Consider the following 18,051-nt stretch of genomic DNA (forward strand, 5'->3'; position numbering starts at 1 on the left):
GGGATACTTGTAGATCTACTATTTTCTGCATAATATACGACTCCGTGTGTGTCGTGTTGTGGATCGTAGATGAAGAGGAGGGGGCGGACCTTCTTGTCGAGGCGGAGCAGCGATCCAGTCCAACTCTCCTCTCGACGTCACATCGGTGGTTGCTGCTCGGCGAGGGTGACACAGTCATCTGTCCTCGGCCTCTTGGCTCGCTCGCCATTTGTGTGTGCGTGCGTGGCTGCGTGCGCGATTGCGTGTGCGCGCAGATCTGCTGCTGCGACTACAGTCACCTCTCGCTCTCGCTCTCTCTCTCTCTCTCTCTGGCTGGGGGGAGGATAATGAAAGAAACGTGGGGGAGAGAAACGTGAACATTTGGAATCATCGATGTCCCTCTTCTCCACCAGCCCGTCTGCTGCCGACGGCCACTCGGTGACACCGATGCGGGATTGTAAGATCGAAGTACATGTGGTAAGTTATGGCTTCCATAATAATATCCCGCTTTGATTGCAATGCACATATTATCATTAATATAGGCTACTTATTTCACGCGTGTCTCTGTGTGGCGTTTAAAGAAACCCCTCCACGCCGGGCGTGCATAATATAATGAGTAGCCTATTGCAAAAAGACTCAAGACAGTAGCCTACAGTATGTGTGTTTGTTTGTTTTTTGGTCGCAGTGTGTCGCCGATAGGGCTGATCGAGTCACAGAGTTGTTCCACTGCAGCGCGCCGTCGTGACAACGTTGTTACATTGTTACAGCATTGTAACGACGAGTCGCTCGCCTTTATTAACAGAGAATGAATAACATTTCATCAGTCAGTCAGTATAGCCCATATTCCCATAATAACCCTCTGAGTTCTCTGTGGCAGCTGGCGGCCGGTCGGTCAGTGTGGGACTATGGCGCCCCCCACCCCCACCATCACACTGCACAGCCTTAATCAGTGGTGTAAAGTAACTAAGTAAATTTACTCTCAAGTACTGTTTTGAGGCTATTTGTAGACTACTTTAGTTGAGTTGGCTATTTCCAATTACCAATACTATTACTTCTACTCCACTACATCTCGGATCCAAACATTGTAGCCTACATTTATTTGACAACTTTAGTTAGGTCTACTAGTTAATTAGGCCTACTTTGTAGATTTTTATTATTATTACAAAACATACATTAACCACTTCAGCCCTAACATTTCGGCCATTTGAAAATAGTGAGCTTAGATATGCTATTTTCAAATATTTTCTATACATTTGAAAGGTTGCGAAATGTTACATTTTGCATTTTGAGTAGCCTACTACATGTTGATACCAATAGGCCTATACTTTTGTACTTTTACAATAGTAAATTTAGAATTCCCAACTTTTACTTAACAGAGCATTTATACAATGCAGTATCGATACATTATACTCTCAAGTAAACCATGCGAGGAGCCTATACTTCTTCCACCACTGGCCTAATGTTGTTGAAGGCAGCACTCAGCTGCTCTGGGACTGGGGGTCGGGGCAGCTGTTGTGACAGGTTTAGACAGGGGTCACTACTGAGACGCAGAGGCATTATAGACAGTGTAATTGGCATATTATAATATAGGTTGTAGCCTAAAACTTTAACTTTTTAGTGCTTTAGAGACTGGTGTCAGTGCATTGAAATGGAGCAGAAGCAGCAGGTATTATGCAGGCCGTTGCCTGTGAAGAATGTTTCAGTTTCAGACCTTTAAAGTTGGAGTGGGCGGGGCCTCTCAGCGACGTAACTGAGAGCTGTCGTGCGTGTGTGTGTGTGTGTGTGTGTGTGTGTGTGTGTGTGTGTGTGTGTGTGTGTGTGTGTGTGTGTGTGTGTGTGTGTGTGTGTGTGTGTGTGTGTGTGTGTGTGGGTCGTAGTACAATTGCTACTTTGTGAGTATTATGTTATGTAAGGCCAGGGGATGTCTTAAAATGTCTCACAAACACGTTTCTACAGCTGATCCCTCTTGATAAGGGCCATTATACTGAGGTCTTTACCATGTCCATAAAGTCTTGCATGCAAGGTCCTGTCATATGAAATATGACATATGAAACACACAAAGCTCACAGAAGGGACACTGTAATGATCCAGTCCAATCTGTCTTTTTTAATTTTTGATTTGTAATTATTTGTCATGATTCATAAAAAACAAAGTCTAACCAGGCGGTCCATTAGGCCTAGAATTATTGAATGCTTTAACCAGTGAAAAATAGCAGATATACAAGCTCACAGCGCGGCACCGATTGCCGCGCTGCGAGCTTGTAGATCTGCTATTTTTGAAAAAGTCGTGAAAATGTGTGCAAATCTTTGAATATATGTATTTTCAAAGCGAACGTTTGTAACTCAGATTTTGCTTCTGGGGGTGGTCCCTGGAACGAAATATTTTGAGATGCGGGTCCGTGGCCAAATACATATCATTTTGGGGGTCCTTGACATGAAAAAGTTTGAGAACCACTGACAAAAATAGCAGATCTACAAGCTTGTATATCTGCTATTTTTCAATAGTTAAAGCATAAAATAATGATACACAATAATGTGTACCCGTTCTAAATGGGTTAAATTTGAAAACAAATAACATGCAAGTTCTTTTTTACAAACAGCCAGGATTCACAAACTAGTAAGATGCCTCAGACATGCGACCTGGGCGAGGTCGCACCAATTCTTGGCCATCTGGCCAGTGATGTATATCGGACCAGTTACCCATAATTATGGATAACCCATGTACTTTATAGGCATATAGTACATCCCATTTATGCCCATACATGGAGATCCCTGTCTGAACCATGCAGCCACACAGATATGGGCTGTCTTCCTCCATATATGGGCAGTCCCATTTGAAGTCCTGTTAGATATGGGCTTAATATTGATGACATCAGGGATCTCCATATACGAGCATAAAAGGGATTCTGTTAGAGTGGTTCCCATGACATCACAACATACAATATCTTTTATGCCCATACATGGAGATCCTTATCTGAACAAGCCACACAGATATGGGCCATGTCATGGCCATCTGGCCAGTGATATATATTGATGACATCAGGGATCTTCATATATGGACATAAAAGGGATTCTGGGGAATACCCATGCATGGACTTTTACATAGGTGCTGTCACCGATATCACCTGTGATGTCACAGTGATCTGTCAAGGGAACCAACCCATAGACTGTAAAAATGACAAGCTGTGACATTTCTCATAGTAAACTGCGACCTTTGGTCGCAATCAACACACATTATGCTGTTAGACCTTGATATTTGCTGTACAGTAAAAAGAGGGAAAAGATTTTTAAAAAGCCCTATTAAAATGCCATATTACCTGTTAGCATGTATTATCAAAAATGGTGAGCATGCATGAAGATATTGAAGTGACTCACACTCACACACACACACACACACACACACACACACACACACACACACACACACACACACACACACACACACACACACACACACACACACACACACAGTGGCACCAAACAGACAACATTCCATTTCAGTGACTAAAGTCCACCGTAGCTTCCTCGACTCTCTTCACAATCTGGCCCGGTTTCCAGTAAACACATATATAGCCCCTTTTCCACTGGCCCAACACCACACCACTCCACACCACACCGTCCACTTGTGGCAGGTTTTCCACTACAAGGACCAGGGTAGAGTGGTGTGAAAGTGGTACTAAACGTGGTACTAAAAAAGTATCCAATCTAGAGTAGGTCTGAGCTAGGCCAAACAGGGCCAAACACTTCATAATGACTGATCACTCACTGACTTTTCATTTAGACCACCAGGATATAGTTGTAATACATGATAATAGATTCTATTGTGTTATAACCACTATTATAATCTATTATAGTTTATTATAATTACCATAGTAACACATTCATACTTTATAGTATATTATAATCACAGTTATAATCCATTATAGTGTATTATAATTTAGGATAGTTGTAATACAAATTTATATTTGTATTATATTTTATAATCACGGTTAAAACGGTAAATTTGTTTCTTACCGATAGGGGTACTTTTGTGTAATGGAAAATGTAGATATTTCTATGTGGTGCGGTGTGGTGCGGTGTGGTGTGGTGCTAAAGCTGCAGTGGAAAAGGGGCTTATTTGTGCTCTTTTTTTTTTTTTTTGAAAGAGAGAGCAAAAGTTTACCCAACTATTTAAGCCTAGTTGGGCTGCAGATTCCGCGCTTTCTCTGCAACTGATTGAAAATAGATCAACATTTCTTAAACCAGGCCCAATCATTTAAACCTAGAGCACCAACTTGAGAGAAGTCTTGCAGGGCTGCCCAGTTCTCTTGGTTGTTGGTTTCTAATATATATCAACCTAGATTTTAACACTTAAAATCCTGCATACAAATAGAAGACACATATCTATAAGGAATACGCCACTGATTGTAGTTTAATCTGAAGGTCATTTTGTGGGACATCAAGGCAAAAACAAATACATAACTGAGGGACATGGAATTGTCCAGGCATGTGTTCTCCTGAGTCTGAGCCTGCTTTTTAAGTTCCTTACTTTGAACACATACATGTTGTCTGGCTTTCCTATACACGGATATGCAGAATTATATTAGCAAGGTACAGAATCCAGAGGTATTCCTGGGAATCAGCACAGCAGAAATAGGCTCTTTGCACAGCGGCTCTACTTGGAAAGAAATTGGGCCCCTTCCTTACTTCCTTCACAGGTGTTACCAATACTGATTAAGGCTCTGGTCCAATCTGGTGAAACAGAGTTGGGGTGCTGATATTGTGCATGTTGCAAATAATTTGGCGACCCCCCAAGGGGTCCTGACCCACAGGTTGAGAAACACTCTGCTACACCAGTGTGTCTCAAAGTGTCCTTGAGGGGGGTTCCAAATGGCCCCTTATGGCTCTGTATACTCTCAGAGTTACGATGGTCCTTGAAATGAAGAAGCTTGAGAAACCACTGTGCTACATTAAATGGAACAGAGCCTTCATTAGTAACATTGATGACACCTGTGAAGGAAGTAAGTTCCAATATGGCTGCTGTGCATATAGAGCCTATTAGATGCCCGAAAAGCCTCTATACTCTAGGCTGCTTCCTCGACTCCACACACTGACCGGAGCCTCGCTGAACTGCAGAATGTTACTAGGCAGCTGCTTTTAAACAGCCACTCTCCCCCCACAAAAGACGGGTACAACGATACCCTGACCTTTCAGTATCAACGCCATTGAGGGCAAAGTGCTGAGGGGAGAATGCACACATTAGAAGTGCTGCCTGCGTGTGTTACTTGTGATTTACTGTATCCTTGAAGGCCCATGCAGAGAGTTCAGGCAGGGACGGACTTGCACCTCCAGAGATGGGCAGAGAGGGACGCAATCGTCCCTGGAGTTGTCTGTGTAATTTGAGCGCCAACACACAAGCTGTGGGCCGGCTGAGTGTAGTGTAGTGGCTGGCAGTGTTGCCAGGTTTTTGTGAGAGAAATGAGCAACCATGAAAGCAAGCAATGAAACCATAGACATAGAAAGGTAGACGCCTCCTTCGGCTAGGGGGCGTATGCATTGAGCAACTAAGGGAATTTTCATCGCTTCAGTGTTCATTGCTTCCGCGTGCGTCACACATACGGAAGTCGGTATGCCAATCAGAGGCAGGTGGGGGCTGGTCTTTACGTATGCAGCCTGTAAGAACAGCTGAGCAGCGCAACATCAGAACTGGCTCTGTTGAATTGAATTGTAGTCCTTGGATAAGGAAAAGACACGCTGTGATTGGCCAGTAGTCACTTTGACTGACAGCGTTCCCTTAGTTTTGCCAGGAAGTTCGGACTAGAACCTTTGCACATCGCTCCAATTAACTGCAGAGGAGAACGAGGCATCTAGCTCTTTATATCTGTGAATGAAACTATGAAAGCAAGCCCAAAAGAAGCTACTATAAAGCTACATCATCCTACATGGGCCCTTTTAACCTACTGTATGTACATCTGCTATTTTCAAAAAACTGTGCAATATTTATGAAACATATTAACAAAATCGTATGGGGGTCCCTGGCATAAAATATATTCAGACGGGGATCTGCAGAGAAATACATATCAATTTGGGGTCCTTGACATGTTCGCGAACCACTGGTTTAAACAACAATAGGAAACAAGCCCAAATAAGCAACTACACATTTAGAAACAACCCCCAACTACCGATATTTACAAGCGACTTTACAGACAAAAACAAGCACAAAGTCGCTCATAACAAGCGGACCTGGCAACACTGACCGAGCAGCAGTGCTCAGTGAAGGGCTGAACAGAGCGCTTGCAGTGGTGTTGTAACACGACACCGTTTCTTATTGTTTGCTCAAAGGAAAGGTATGTGGCTTCTGAGTCCACCCTATACACAGCTGCCTGTCTGCAGCACTCCCTCCCCCAGCACTCCCATGGCCCACTCAGTGTCTTCCTCATTAATTTTAGGCCTAGAGTTATTGAACGCTTTAACTATTGAAAAATAGCAGATCTGCTGCGAGCTTGTAGATCTGCTATTTTTGAAAAATGTGTGAAAATGTGTGCAAATCTTTGAATATATGTATTTTTAAAGCGAACGTTTGTGGGGGGGGGGGGGGGCGGGGGGGGGATTCAAAAGACACTTATAGAATCGGGTCAAAATTCTAATTTTCACGATTTTTCTAAAATAGCAGATCTACAAGCTTGCAGCACGGCTCTCGGTGCCGCGCTGTGAGCTTGTATATCTGCTGTTTTTCAATAGTTAAAGTATAAAATAATGATACACAATAATGTGTACCCGTTCTAGCTCTCTCAGCGCCTGATTTTGTTTGTCTTAAGTCCCGTCAGCGCTGTAACCATCCACTATTTTCTGGTAAACGATGAATCTGTCTATATTTATTTTATTAATCTATGCGTTCAATAATTTCTATGTTAAATGACTGATGTCAGAATTATGTTAAATGCTTGCCACACGTTACTTGAACACAGGTGTCTTGAGATTGCTTAAAGGCCTGCTGACACGCCCCGAAATTATAATAGTATGATACAGTAGGTTACATTATTATACACGTGGTCTCTCTGAAAACGGTCTGAAATAGTTTGAAACTCGTCACAGTGTAATCTGCCCCTAGCCCCCCAACAACAGCCGACCAGTACAGTAGTAGTCTAAGTACAGTCAATTAATTTGATTGGCTTATAATTGCGCATTCTCACAATGACATCATAAACATATTAACTAAAAATGTAAGATTACTTTTTAAAGTGACAGTACCCTTTTAGATGGCAGTCCTACTTTAAGTTGTGTTCTGTTAACCGATGTTATCGTTTACCCAGCAATAAAAATAAAAGAAACCTATTTATAATATGGACCTTTTGATGAAGTTGCGAATAGCACTCTCGAAACATTTACATGACACATCACAATACCGATTATTTGCTTAATAAAGGTTTATTTGAAACATCTTCTGTTCGATTCAATTAATTGTTTGTTTTTTCACCCATATTTATTCCCACCCCTATGCCATTTAGATTTTCCCCAGTCCCTCAATCTCTCTTTCTTTGCGTCTGCTCTCCTTTCCATTGATTGCAGCAATGTGTATCTACATGCTGTAGATCGGCTATTTTCACAATTTCTGCCTCTAATATTTGACAATTTGGCCAATGTTTAATTTGTCATTTTAGAGGTATTAAAAAAAGTCCTTAAATTATCACTTTAGAATGTGCAGATACCCTCTATACACTTAAACTGTATGTTGGTTTGTTTACTGTTGAGAGAGAGAACAATGTTGCACATTAAGTTAATCATTTGGGAACCCCCCAAAATAATTTGGGGACCCCACTGGGGGTCCCGATCCACAGGTTGAGAACCATTGGGCTAGAGAGAGATAGGCCCCACATTGCCCAGTCCTGAGTCTGTCTGTGTCAGCAGACGGCGACCTGGAAGGGCCCCACATGTATGAAAAGACTGCCTGGGTGCAGGAGGAGGGAGGGAGGGGGGCGGATGAATAATTGTGGGTGGGTGGTATGTTGGATAATATAATATAACCCCCCATACTATAGGCCAGGGGTCTTCAACGTGTTCAGGACCCCTTAGTTGAGAGAGAGAGATGACGCAGGGACCCCAACTACATATTGTATAAATGTGTGATGGAAATCTTCATCGATTTCATCGATAGATTGATTCATAGACTGACAGCACAGTCATCAGTCTATTTTGGATTCATGTTAATGTGTATTTTCAGACATTTAACCACTTGGTACTTGGTCTGCTCTTTTTCCCCTCCACACCAAACCTATTTGCCGAAAATAGCCGATCTATAAGCTCTCTGCGCTTGTAGATCTGCTATTTCTGGCTAAAGTTCTCAGAATAGGGATGCAAGGGTTCAAATTTAAAATAATTATCCTATCACACAAGGATTTGGAGGCCCCCCTATAACTCTTTAAGGACCCCCTAGGGGTCCCGGACCCCCTGTTGAAGACCCCTGCTATATGCACTTTCAGCATGAGCACAAAATGCAGCCGGGGTGGACTCGTGGCCCGGTGGTCAGCGTATACCCGTCCCTTATAATCCAAGGTTTGTTCCACGCGACAGCAAGTGCATTACGGTGCGTCCCCTCAGCTGCCACACGCTCAGAGGACATGTCCTTGAGTGATGCGTGATTCGTGCTCTGTCTGTCGTACACCCGTGTCACTCGCTCAAAACAGCCGCTCTTCGAGCTCACAGTGGGCAGCAGATGTGACATGACCCTAACCCCCCCAACCCCCCCCCCCCCCCCCCCCCCATTGCCAGCGCTACCAAAGGCCCAAAACGGCGGTTTTGGCCGTGTGTATGTGGAGCACACGTCGTAGGCCTGTCACAATTATTACATAATCGTCTAATCGTCTAATTGAGGTAATCGCAATTATTTGGCATAATCATCATAATTTCCATGTTGAGAAATGTTCATATGGTTTCGAAATGTCATAATCGTGACAGCCCTATAAGCACACACTAGGGATGGGACGATAAGCGATATTATCGTTTATCGTGATGAAAAACACCCATATCGTGGAGATTTAATTTATCGTGATATCGTCCTCCGTCATGCACTGGGATCAATTCACCTTTTATTTGCCGAGCTGCATATCTTGTACCACTTAAACCCACTATAATTGGTAAAAGGTACTTACGTGCTTGATACAGTTTTTATTCACTCTCTATCAAATGTCTTTTGCGTTGTGAGCTTGTAGATCTGCTATTTTTTGGCAAATGTTCCACCCCGGGATAATGGATTTTGATTATCGCGATAATATCGTAAATCGCGATTTATTTTGTCACAATAATCGTGATATGAAATGTTCATATGGTCCCGTTCCTTGCACACGCCGCACGTGGATCTGCCTCTCACCTCTCCTCTCATCTTCACACTGCAGCATCAGCTGCAGCCGCGCTGGCTGCAAGAGAACCCCCCCCCCCCCCTCCCCACCTTTCTACTTTCTTCCACCCTGGATTCCCAGCTGACCGCATTCGTCATAGTAACAAGCCAGTGCAGAGCTCGCCCCGGCAGCAGTACCAGTGCCGTCTCTCTGCACGTGTGAATGTGCAAGCATGCACCTGAATGTACACAGTACAGTTTTTATTACGTATTGATAATACTTTTTCAAATGTTGCTCACAAACTGCTCTCTCTCTCTCTGTCTTTGATTTCGACACGCAATCAAAATGAACCATTCGCAGGGGAATCCTTTCCTTTTCATGAATCCTTCTTGCGCGCGTGTGTGTGTGTGTGTGTGTGTGTGTGTGTGTGTGTGTGTGTGTGTGTGTGTGTGTGTGTGTGTGTGGTGGTGGCAGCAGCTCACCGCAGAACCACCTGAAAGAGACAAGGCTTTTTAGAGATTGCTCAGTTGGCGTGCTGGGGTAGAGTTACACACAGAGCTGAAACCATGCACTCTAGGAGAGGTGTGTTCCGTCTTGGATGACAGTGTGGAGCAGCTCAAAGGCATGCGTTCCCTTGTCTACCAACACAGCTTCAGTTTGTATTATCTTGGCCTTTGTCTGCTTCAGTGTTGATCTTGACAGCAAATTGTGATTTAGTTTTAGTCCTTAGTCTTTTGAACGAAATTCCATTTAGTTTTGGTCATGTTTTAGTCGTCTTGAAACGATTTAGTCTAGTTTTAGTCGACTAAATATCATAAGATTTTAGTTGAGTAAATCTACGGTTGATTTTGACCACACAAAAAAATATGTGGCCTTGATGGCGTCGTAGAGGCTGATTTTACACTTGGTTGCAAGCTGATAATAGCCGATCTACAAGCTCACAAAAGGTCACCGCACTGTGAGCTTGTAGTTGTGAAAGAACTGTGATTGACTCGCTGAGGGATGTTGCTGGCCATGGTACGAAGAAAAAGGATTTGAAAATGTATAAATACCGGCATACAGAATGAAAAAAAAAGAAATCTTCTTTTTTTCTGTTCTTCCACGTTGGTAGGCTAAAAGTTAGACTGGTGGACTTGTGAACTGAAGGTTGCTGGATCAAATCCCCATTCTCCTGTCATAAAATATCTACACCAGGGTTCCCCAATTAGTTTTCCCCAAGGGCCGAATTATGTCTAGGGTACCAAGCCGAGGGCCACAACATTGCAGGGGGCGACGGTGGCGTTCCCGCTACTCCAGCGACAGTTCAGATATCGTCGTTGTCGGGTGAAAATCTTGTATGTCCAAAACCGTTCGTTTTGCATCATTTAAAAAATTATTTAAACTAGTGAAAACAGCCGATCTACAAGCACACAACGCCTCCCACTTTTGTGAGACGGCCTTGTATGATGAAGCAGGGCTTTACTTTGCAAAAGAACATACACATTTGGAGATACGAGGTTTCCACCCGACAACGACGATATACTCGTGTTGTTGCTGCTCTTATACCACTATTATTACTGGGGTTGGTGGGGGCCAGACAGTAGCCTTGCGGCCCGCGGGCCACCTATTGGGGAACCCTGATCTACACCTTGAACATCGTTGAAAGTCTTTGAACAAAGTTGCTTAAAGGCTAACTGTTTCTGTGGAAGTGCACCCAGTTCACAAGTCTAGACGTCTGTGGTCGCACTGGGGAGCTCCCAGGTATGAACTGTAACTGTAGCATAATTACTGCCTGAAACCATTCATGCATACTTGGCATTCCTAAATGAGATGGTGTTTATACATATGTTTCCATGGTGACAGTGTAGACAGTGTAGATCAGGATTTATTTTTGGATGGTTTTCCTACATGCTGATTCCCTGCATGTTTCCAGCCTATGTAGGGACGAAGTGAATCCGGTGTTGCCAGGTTTAACAAGAGAAATAAGCACAACACATTTTTTTTACCAACACAAATCTGGTACAGGGGTCCCTGACACGAAACATTTTTAGATGGGGGGGGGGGGGGGGGTCCTTGCTTGGACAAATACATACCGGTATTAATTTTGGGGTCCTTGACATGAAAATGTGAGAACCACTGGTTTAAACAACATCAGGAAAAAAGGCCAAGATAAGAAACTACACTTCAGAAACGAGCACAAGATAAATAAATAAAAATAACGCAACCCGCAACTACCAATATTTACAAGCCACTTTACAGAAAAACAAGCCTCAAAGTCGAATTGGCTGGGTGGGGGGCTGGCTTGTGGGTGGTAATAAGGACAGAAGCTTGGCCATTTCCTGTCCTGTTGACACGTGTTGCCTTGTGCTGTGTGTTGTTGTGAGGCAGTGGGGAGGGGAGCGCTCACTGCTGCCTCGGCCTCCCACCCGCAGTCAGCTGACTCCTGATCACATGGGAAGTTAGGAACTATTCAGCTGACAGAGGAAACACCCCCCCCCCCCCCCCCCCCCACACACACACACACACACACATACACACACATACACAATTCAATTAAATTCAAAAGACTTTTTTAAAAATGTATAAAAACTATTATAAAAAAAGAACATTTAAATGTATATACCGGTATATTTTAATTACTACTCGAGTCGTGACCCATGAGAATTGGTCTGTGACCCACATATGGTTTAGCTAACGGTCCTACCTGTCGCTGACATGCTATTTATCCCCCCTGTCTCTGCTCCACAGATACATGTTGGGTAACGGGGTGAAGCGGAAACTGCACGAGGACGAGGATGGACTGGAGGAGGAGGGCTTGGCGGCGGCGCCGGTGTTCGGGGGCGTGTCGCGGGGGCCGTCGTACGCCCTGCAGCGCCAGACGGTGCTCAACATGTCCCTGGTGAAGCTGTACGGCCCGCGAGCCGCCGGCCCCGACCCGGGCCTGCAGCGGCGCGTCCTCATCAACAACACCATCCGCCACATCCACGAGGAGTTCAAACAGGAAGGGGGCGCAGGAGGCATGCGCGCCGCCCTCTTCTTCGCCGTGCAGCCCGCCGCCGCGCCCCTCCCTCCTCCCCCCTCCTCATCCTCCTTCACCATCCTCTCCTCCCTGGACTCCCCCGGCCTCACCCCCGCCTCCCTCCTGGACGAGGAGGACTCCCCGCTGTTCTTCGCCCTGCCGCCCCCCTCCTCGCCGCACCCCGCCGCGCACCATTGCTCCTCCTCCGCCCGCCCGCCGTCGCTGCCTCCTCCCCTCGCCCCCCTCCCCCCCTCGCCCAAAGACAGCTTCTCCACGGCTCTGGAGGAGATCGGGGAGCTGTGTCCCACCGTTGTGGCGGCGGAGGAGGCGGCGGAGGAGGCGGCGCCGTCGTCGTCCTCGCCGTCGTTCTCTCCCCCCTACGTCTCCTCCGGTGCGCTCTCGTCGCCGCCGCCGGCTCAGGCTCTATCGGTGGATGTGAGCATGAAGGAGGCTGGGCTGAACTCACAAGAGGAGGAGGGGGAGGAGGAGGAGGAAGAGAGAGCAATGGAGAAACCTGCTCCTCCTCTTCCGCCTCCCAGTACCACGGACAGCTCCTCCTCGCCGACGAGCTTTCTGACTGACTTTGCCCTCGACGACATCCTGTTCACCGACATTGACACGTCCATGTACGACTTCGGCCCCGGCGGCGCCTCGCCCGCGGTCACCTCGGCGTCCAAGATGGCTCCCGTGGTGATGGCGGACGACTTGGTGAAGACCATCTCCGGCTACGGCGGCGGCGGTTCCCAGAACCAGCCCTTTAAGATGGACCTGGCCGAGCTAGACCACATCATGGAAGTGCTGGTGGGCTCCTGAGGGACTATCAGAAGCACCTCAGAGGGACATCATTTATAGCTCACCAATTGAGCTGTTTTGTACAGTTTTCTACCTGTGTCCGAGAATTGTAAGAAAAGCTAGACATTGTCAGAGACTTTTCTACTCTGTGCATGCTTTTCCCGATGAGAGAAAATGTCAGATGCATTTTTGACAAAAATAATTTATGCAGCCGAGTGCCTTCGTCCATGTTCGACCATTTTTATCAAGCGATTACATGTTTTTGTTTAGCCAGAACAGAACTACACATTTTCTCTGAAAGGTTTCTGGCAAAGAATGGACTCGGTTTACAATAACATTTCTTCACTAAACCTTTTTTTTTTTTTTTACGTAGTCTTGACTCTTACCCAAAAGTTTCAAAAAGTCACAATGAACATGCAAAAGTTTCAAATCCAAAGTTTCCATCCAATCCATCTAAGGTTGATGAATCTACCATCAAGTGGTTTCTATGTAGCATTTTCACAACTGGTCTACCTTTTATACTGAACACCACTACTGCTGGTACAATGTACTGCTACTAATGGGTAAAACGTATTTTCAGAAAGTATGTTTGTCATTTTCTCATTTACGATTTTTTCCCCCCTCAAAATTAACCAGTGGGTATGTTAATAGGTTTCAATGGCCCAGAGGTCAGGGGACATACTTGTATGTACAGTATGCTAACTGACCATATGCAGGTAAAAAAGGAAAAGAGAAACACCAAATGAGCTGTTTCCAACGGCAGCGTCATGACTGCTTTCATCTCCTGTTGCTGGCTTACTTTCGCTGTGTGACCCAGATGGAATTGGTCAAGTGTGAAATGGAAGTGTATCTTTTATGAGAACATTTGCACATGCACCAAACACAAAAACAAAACCATACTTTGAATCGTCTATTTCTGATGAAGTTATTTATTGTCTCTTGGCTATGGTGTACAAATATTTATTGTAACATTAATATTTTGTTTGTACAGAACATAAATGCATAATATTCTTTTTGTGGGGGGGGGGAATGAGTGATGTATTGCATATTCTGTAATATATTTGAGCATTTCAGCTGTCAATGCCCGTATTCCAGCCTACTCAGTCCATAGTCCCTGTGTGTGTGTGTGTGTGTGTGTGTGTGTGTGTGTGTGTGTGTGTGTGTGTGTGTGTGTGTGTGCGCGTGCGTGCGTGCGTGCGTGCGTGCGTGTGTGCACTGAGAATGAGAGATAAAGGAATTTGCAGATTCCTTTATTTTGTCATACTATCCACATGAATTGATTTTCAGCAATCAGTGGTGTAGCTATGTTAAGTTTATTCAGTTGAGTTTTAGAACTGAGCATCATAATGATGGTGTCAAAGTATGAATTAAGATGCTTTTTAATAACTATTGGGTACTCACTGAATAAGCTTCACTCTGCCACATCGGTTTTTATTTTCGTTTCATTTTGTTTTTACTTTAAAAGAAAGTGTGCAATCAGCGCCTAATTTATGCTCCATCATCGTACGATGGTGTCATGCTCTGAAAATAGCCGATCTGCAAGCTCACATGTCACGACACCATTGTACAAGGGTGCAGCAGGTCTACCATGTCGTTCCAGAGACGGGGTTTGCAGTGCACTGCCAATGCCATCTCTTGGGCACTGGAGTGTTTTACAAATCTGTCGGGCAGAAACCTCCATATTCTAACCCAGGGGTCTTCAACAGGGGGTCCGGGACCACTAGGGGGTCCTCAGAGTTACTACAGGGGGTACTCCAAATCTTTGTGTGATAGAAAGAAAAATCCTTTTTAGCCAGATTCTTAACCAGATTCTGAGAACTTCAGACAAAAATAGCAGATCTACAAGCTTGTACATTGGCTATTTTTGGCAAAGAGGTTTGGTGTAGAGGGGAGAAGTATTGACGGTTCAAGTGGTTAAATATCTGAATCCAAAATACACTAATGATTGTGCTGTCAAACTATGAAACGATATGGAATCTATGAAAAGGTTGTGGGGGTCTCTGCTGCATCTCTCTCAACTAAGGGGTCCTTGGGCTGAAAACGTTGAAGACCCCTGTTCTAACCTTTAGTTTTATTCCCCCCACGTAAAGTAATGGCCTACTTGATCATACTACAGCGTTACACAAAAGCATCAGAAGTAGCGTTTTGAGCTTGTGGATCTGCTTTCCACCTGACAGAGACGATATCCAATATTCTGCTGTAGGCTGACTGAAAGGAGAACGCAGAGCCAACCATCTCTAATGAAAAAAACATTTTGACTGCTTCTCTTGCTGGTCTGTGGCATAAAGCATGGGTCTTCAACAGGGGGTCTGGGACCCCTAGGGGGTCCTCAGAGTTACTACAGGGGGTCTTCCAAATCTTTGTCTGATAGAAGCTTTTTTTTTCTCCTTTTTTATATTAACCTCTTGAACACTAATGTCCAAATTCTGAGAACTTTAGCCAAAAATAGCAGATCTACAAGCTCACAACGCCTCGCGCTGCGAGGCGTTGTGAGCTTGTAGATCTGCTATTTTTGGCAAAGAGGTTTCGTAAAGAGGGTAAAAAGAGCAGACTAAGTACACAGTGAAGGGTCAAGTTTATTAAGTATTGACGGTTCAAGTGGTTAAATATCTGAAAACACAAGTTGACATGAACCCAAAATACACTGAGAAACTATATGGTATCTATGGGTTGTAGGGGGATCCCTGCTTCATCTCACTCTCGACTAAGGGGTCCTTGGCCTGAAAACGTTGAAGACCCCTGGCATAAAGTAAATGCCACTGTTATTTATTTGTTTTTCAGTTTTGTGTTATGATGTATCTTGCATCTGCCTGTTTGACCATACAGACAAAGGTCAAGCAGGTCAAGCCTAAGGTAGGCTAAAATTGTTCTTTCGACATTTGTGTGATTCTGGTGGTTAAATGGTCAGTCAGGTGCTATGATATTGTAAAATTGCGCTTCATTGCTGACCTCGAATCTGTGCCTTGTCTTATGCAATATATTACATTTTCCTGAAAGATATTTAAATGTCTATGATATGGATTCAATTCTGATGGGATTACAGTTTTATAATTTTATTTTCTACAATAAATTAAAATGGAGAAATGTTGTGTCCTCCTCATCTCTATTCTTACTATTCCGAACTAAATGAAAGGTTCGTACGGATAGGAATTAGTAAGCCTAACAAAACTAAATGTATACCATTCATTTAAACTTGGAATGCAATGTGTTCCGACTGAGTGAGTTTGTTTAAATGGAGAAGCAAACCCAGGCTACTGCAAATTCCAAATTGTGGAGCTCATGTTACATGAGTCAATCATTCCATAAACACCTTGTATTTATAAGTTTTTGTTTTTAAAGGAGAACTTTTGTTTTACAAAAAGGGCTCATATTTTAGATTGTAATTAGAGAAAAAAGATGTTAAAATGTTTTCACACAATAAGCCAGCGATTTCTTTACTACTATTGACAGTAACACTACTAGCCCCCATAAGTCACATCTGCGCATGAAGGATTGCTGTGCATCTTGGAATTGCCTGGGCGTATTGTGTCTAAAAATACATATTTAGCCACTTACGCATGCCCCCATGCACTGATACGAAATCGTTAAAATCGCTAGAACTATAGAAAGCAGTACATTAATTAACTTTACCAGGCACAGACAATTTCCCCAAAGTAGCCCTCTCTCCAAAACTGGTATATGAAGATATTTATTGTACATGGTACATAACCTGACTTAATATATTTGAAGAATTCTGCATGGGCACAAGAAGGCGGACCACAATATTTCTCTTAAATTATTTTAATTTCTTGTGTACACTAAAAGTAAAATTTACACACTTAAATTCTCAAAAGAACCCGGGCATGCATGTTAACCTTTTTACAGGCTCTTCAAGTGATTCAGTTTTTTCCATAGGAATTTTCCCGTACATTTTACAGTCCATAGTTTTACTGTACACAGTCTAAAGCCACAGTGAACTATGATTACATCCATTTCATCTTTACAATGTGCAAAATCCTCCTGGGAGACAGGGCTGACAGTGGTACAACAAAACAAATAGAAAATGAGAGCCAAAGAACAAAAAAAAGCACTTCGTATCAGAACAGTGTAACATTGTGTAACCAAATGCATCAATGCAGAAATTGGTCCCTTTTACTTTCCTTTAACGCGATTCAACCTTCAAAGTCTAGTCATCTTTACATGTTTCAGTGGTTTCAACCAATACATACGAGTCATTCTTAAACCCACTCCCACCCAAAAAGAAAGGTGAAGAAAAACATAATTATATATTAAACACAAAAAAAAAAAAAAAAAAAACTATCAGTGTCATGGTACGTCTCAAAAATCAGCCAGCCACTTTGAAGATGAGATGAAACTTTGATTGATCCACAGTGGGAAATTAGGTAACGTGATGTTTTATCAGCATACTGGATTTTTAGATCTGACATCTGAATGATGGATGGCTACCTGTCAAAGTGGCTGGTAGTAGTGTAGACAAACTTCACAGCCCTAGGCCAAAGTTCGGGTTGCATTTGGCCAGGGTTAGCCTGGTTTTCTACCCTTCTACAAAGTACAGTTATATTCCATTCTTATGGAAAACGGCTGGGCTGCACTGAAGGGGGTTAAGCGATAAAAACAAAAGCAAACTTTAATTACGAGACAAGAGTTAACAACAGCGCATTGTAGCCATGGGTCAAGAAATTAAGTTCAGGATAAAAATCTATTTTCTACGTAGATTGAACAAAACAACATAACAAAAACTAAGGCCTTTGACACAAAAGGAAAAACATTCAGCTGGATTTTGCAGGCAGTGTGGTTTCAAGTTAATATATATATAAATGTATATTTTTAAGCTTATATATATATTTATATATACTATATGTCGTATATCCTGATTCACTTTTATTTGTCCCTCACATATAGAATTGACCAGTGTTTAATTTCCTTCACAAAGACACGAGTACACACTCCCACCACAGAGAACCATAAA

At 43.6% G+C, this 18,051-nt stretch overlaps 1 protein-coding gene across 1 annotated transcript; it reads left to right on the forward strand.

Annotated features, from left to right (window-relative positions):
• Nucleotides 1-316: 316 nt before the first annotated feature.
• LOC308281298 (SERTA domain-containing protein 2-like) lies at nucleotides 317-15,512 on the forward strand. Its single transcript, XM_080721443.1, has 2 exons — nucleotides 317-456; nucleotides 12,020-15,512. Exon 2 carries the CDS (start codon nucleotides 12,024-12,026, stop codon nucleotides 13,101-13,103), a length of 1,080 nt encoding a protein of 359 aa, XP_080577569.1. The 5' UTR covers nucleotides 317-456; nucleotides 12,020-12,023; the 3' UTR covers nucleotides 13,104-15,512.
• Nucleotides 15,513-18,051: the final 2,539 nt, after the last annotated feature.

The sequence above is a fragment of the Nannobrachium achirus genome (assembly GCF_963921795.1).
Source record: "Nannobrachium achirus genome assembly, chromosome: 3".
NCBI classification, from domain to species: domain Eukaryota; kingdom Metazoa; phylum Chordata; class Actinopteri; order Myctophiformes; family Myctophidae; genus Nannobrachium; species Nannobrachium achirus.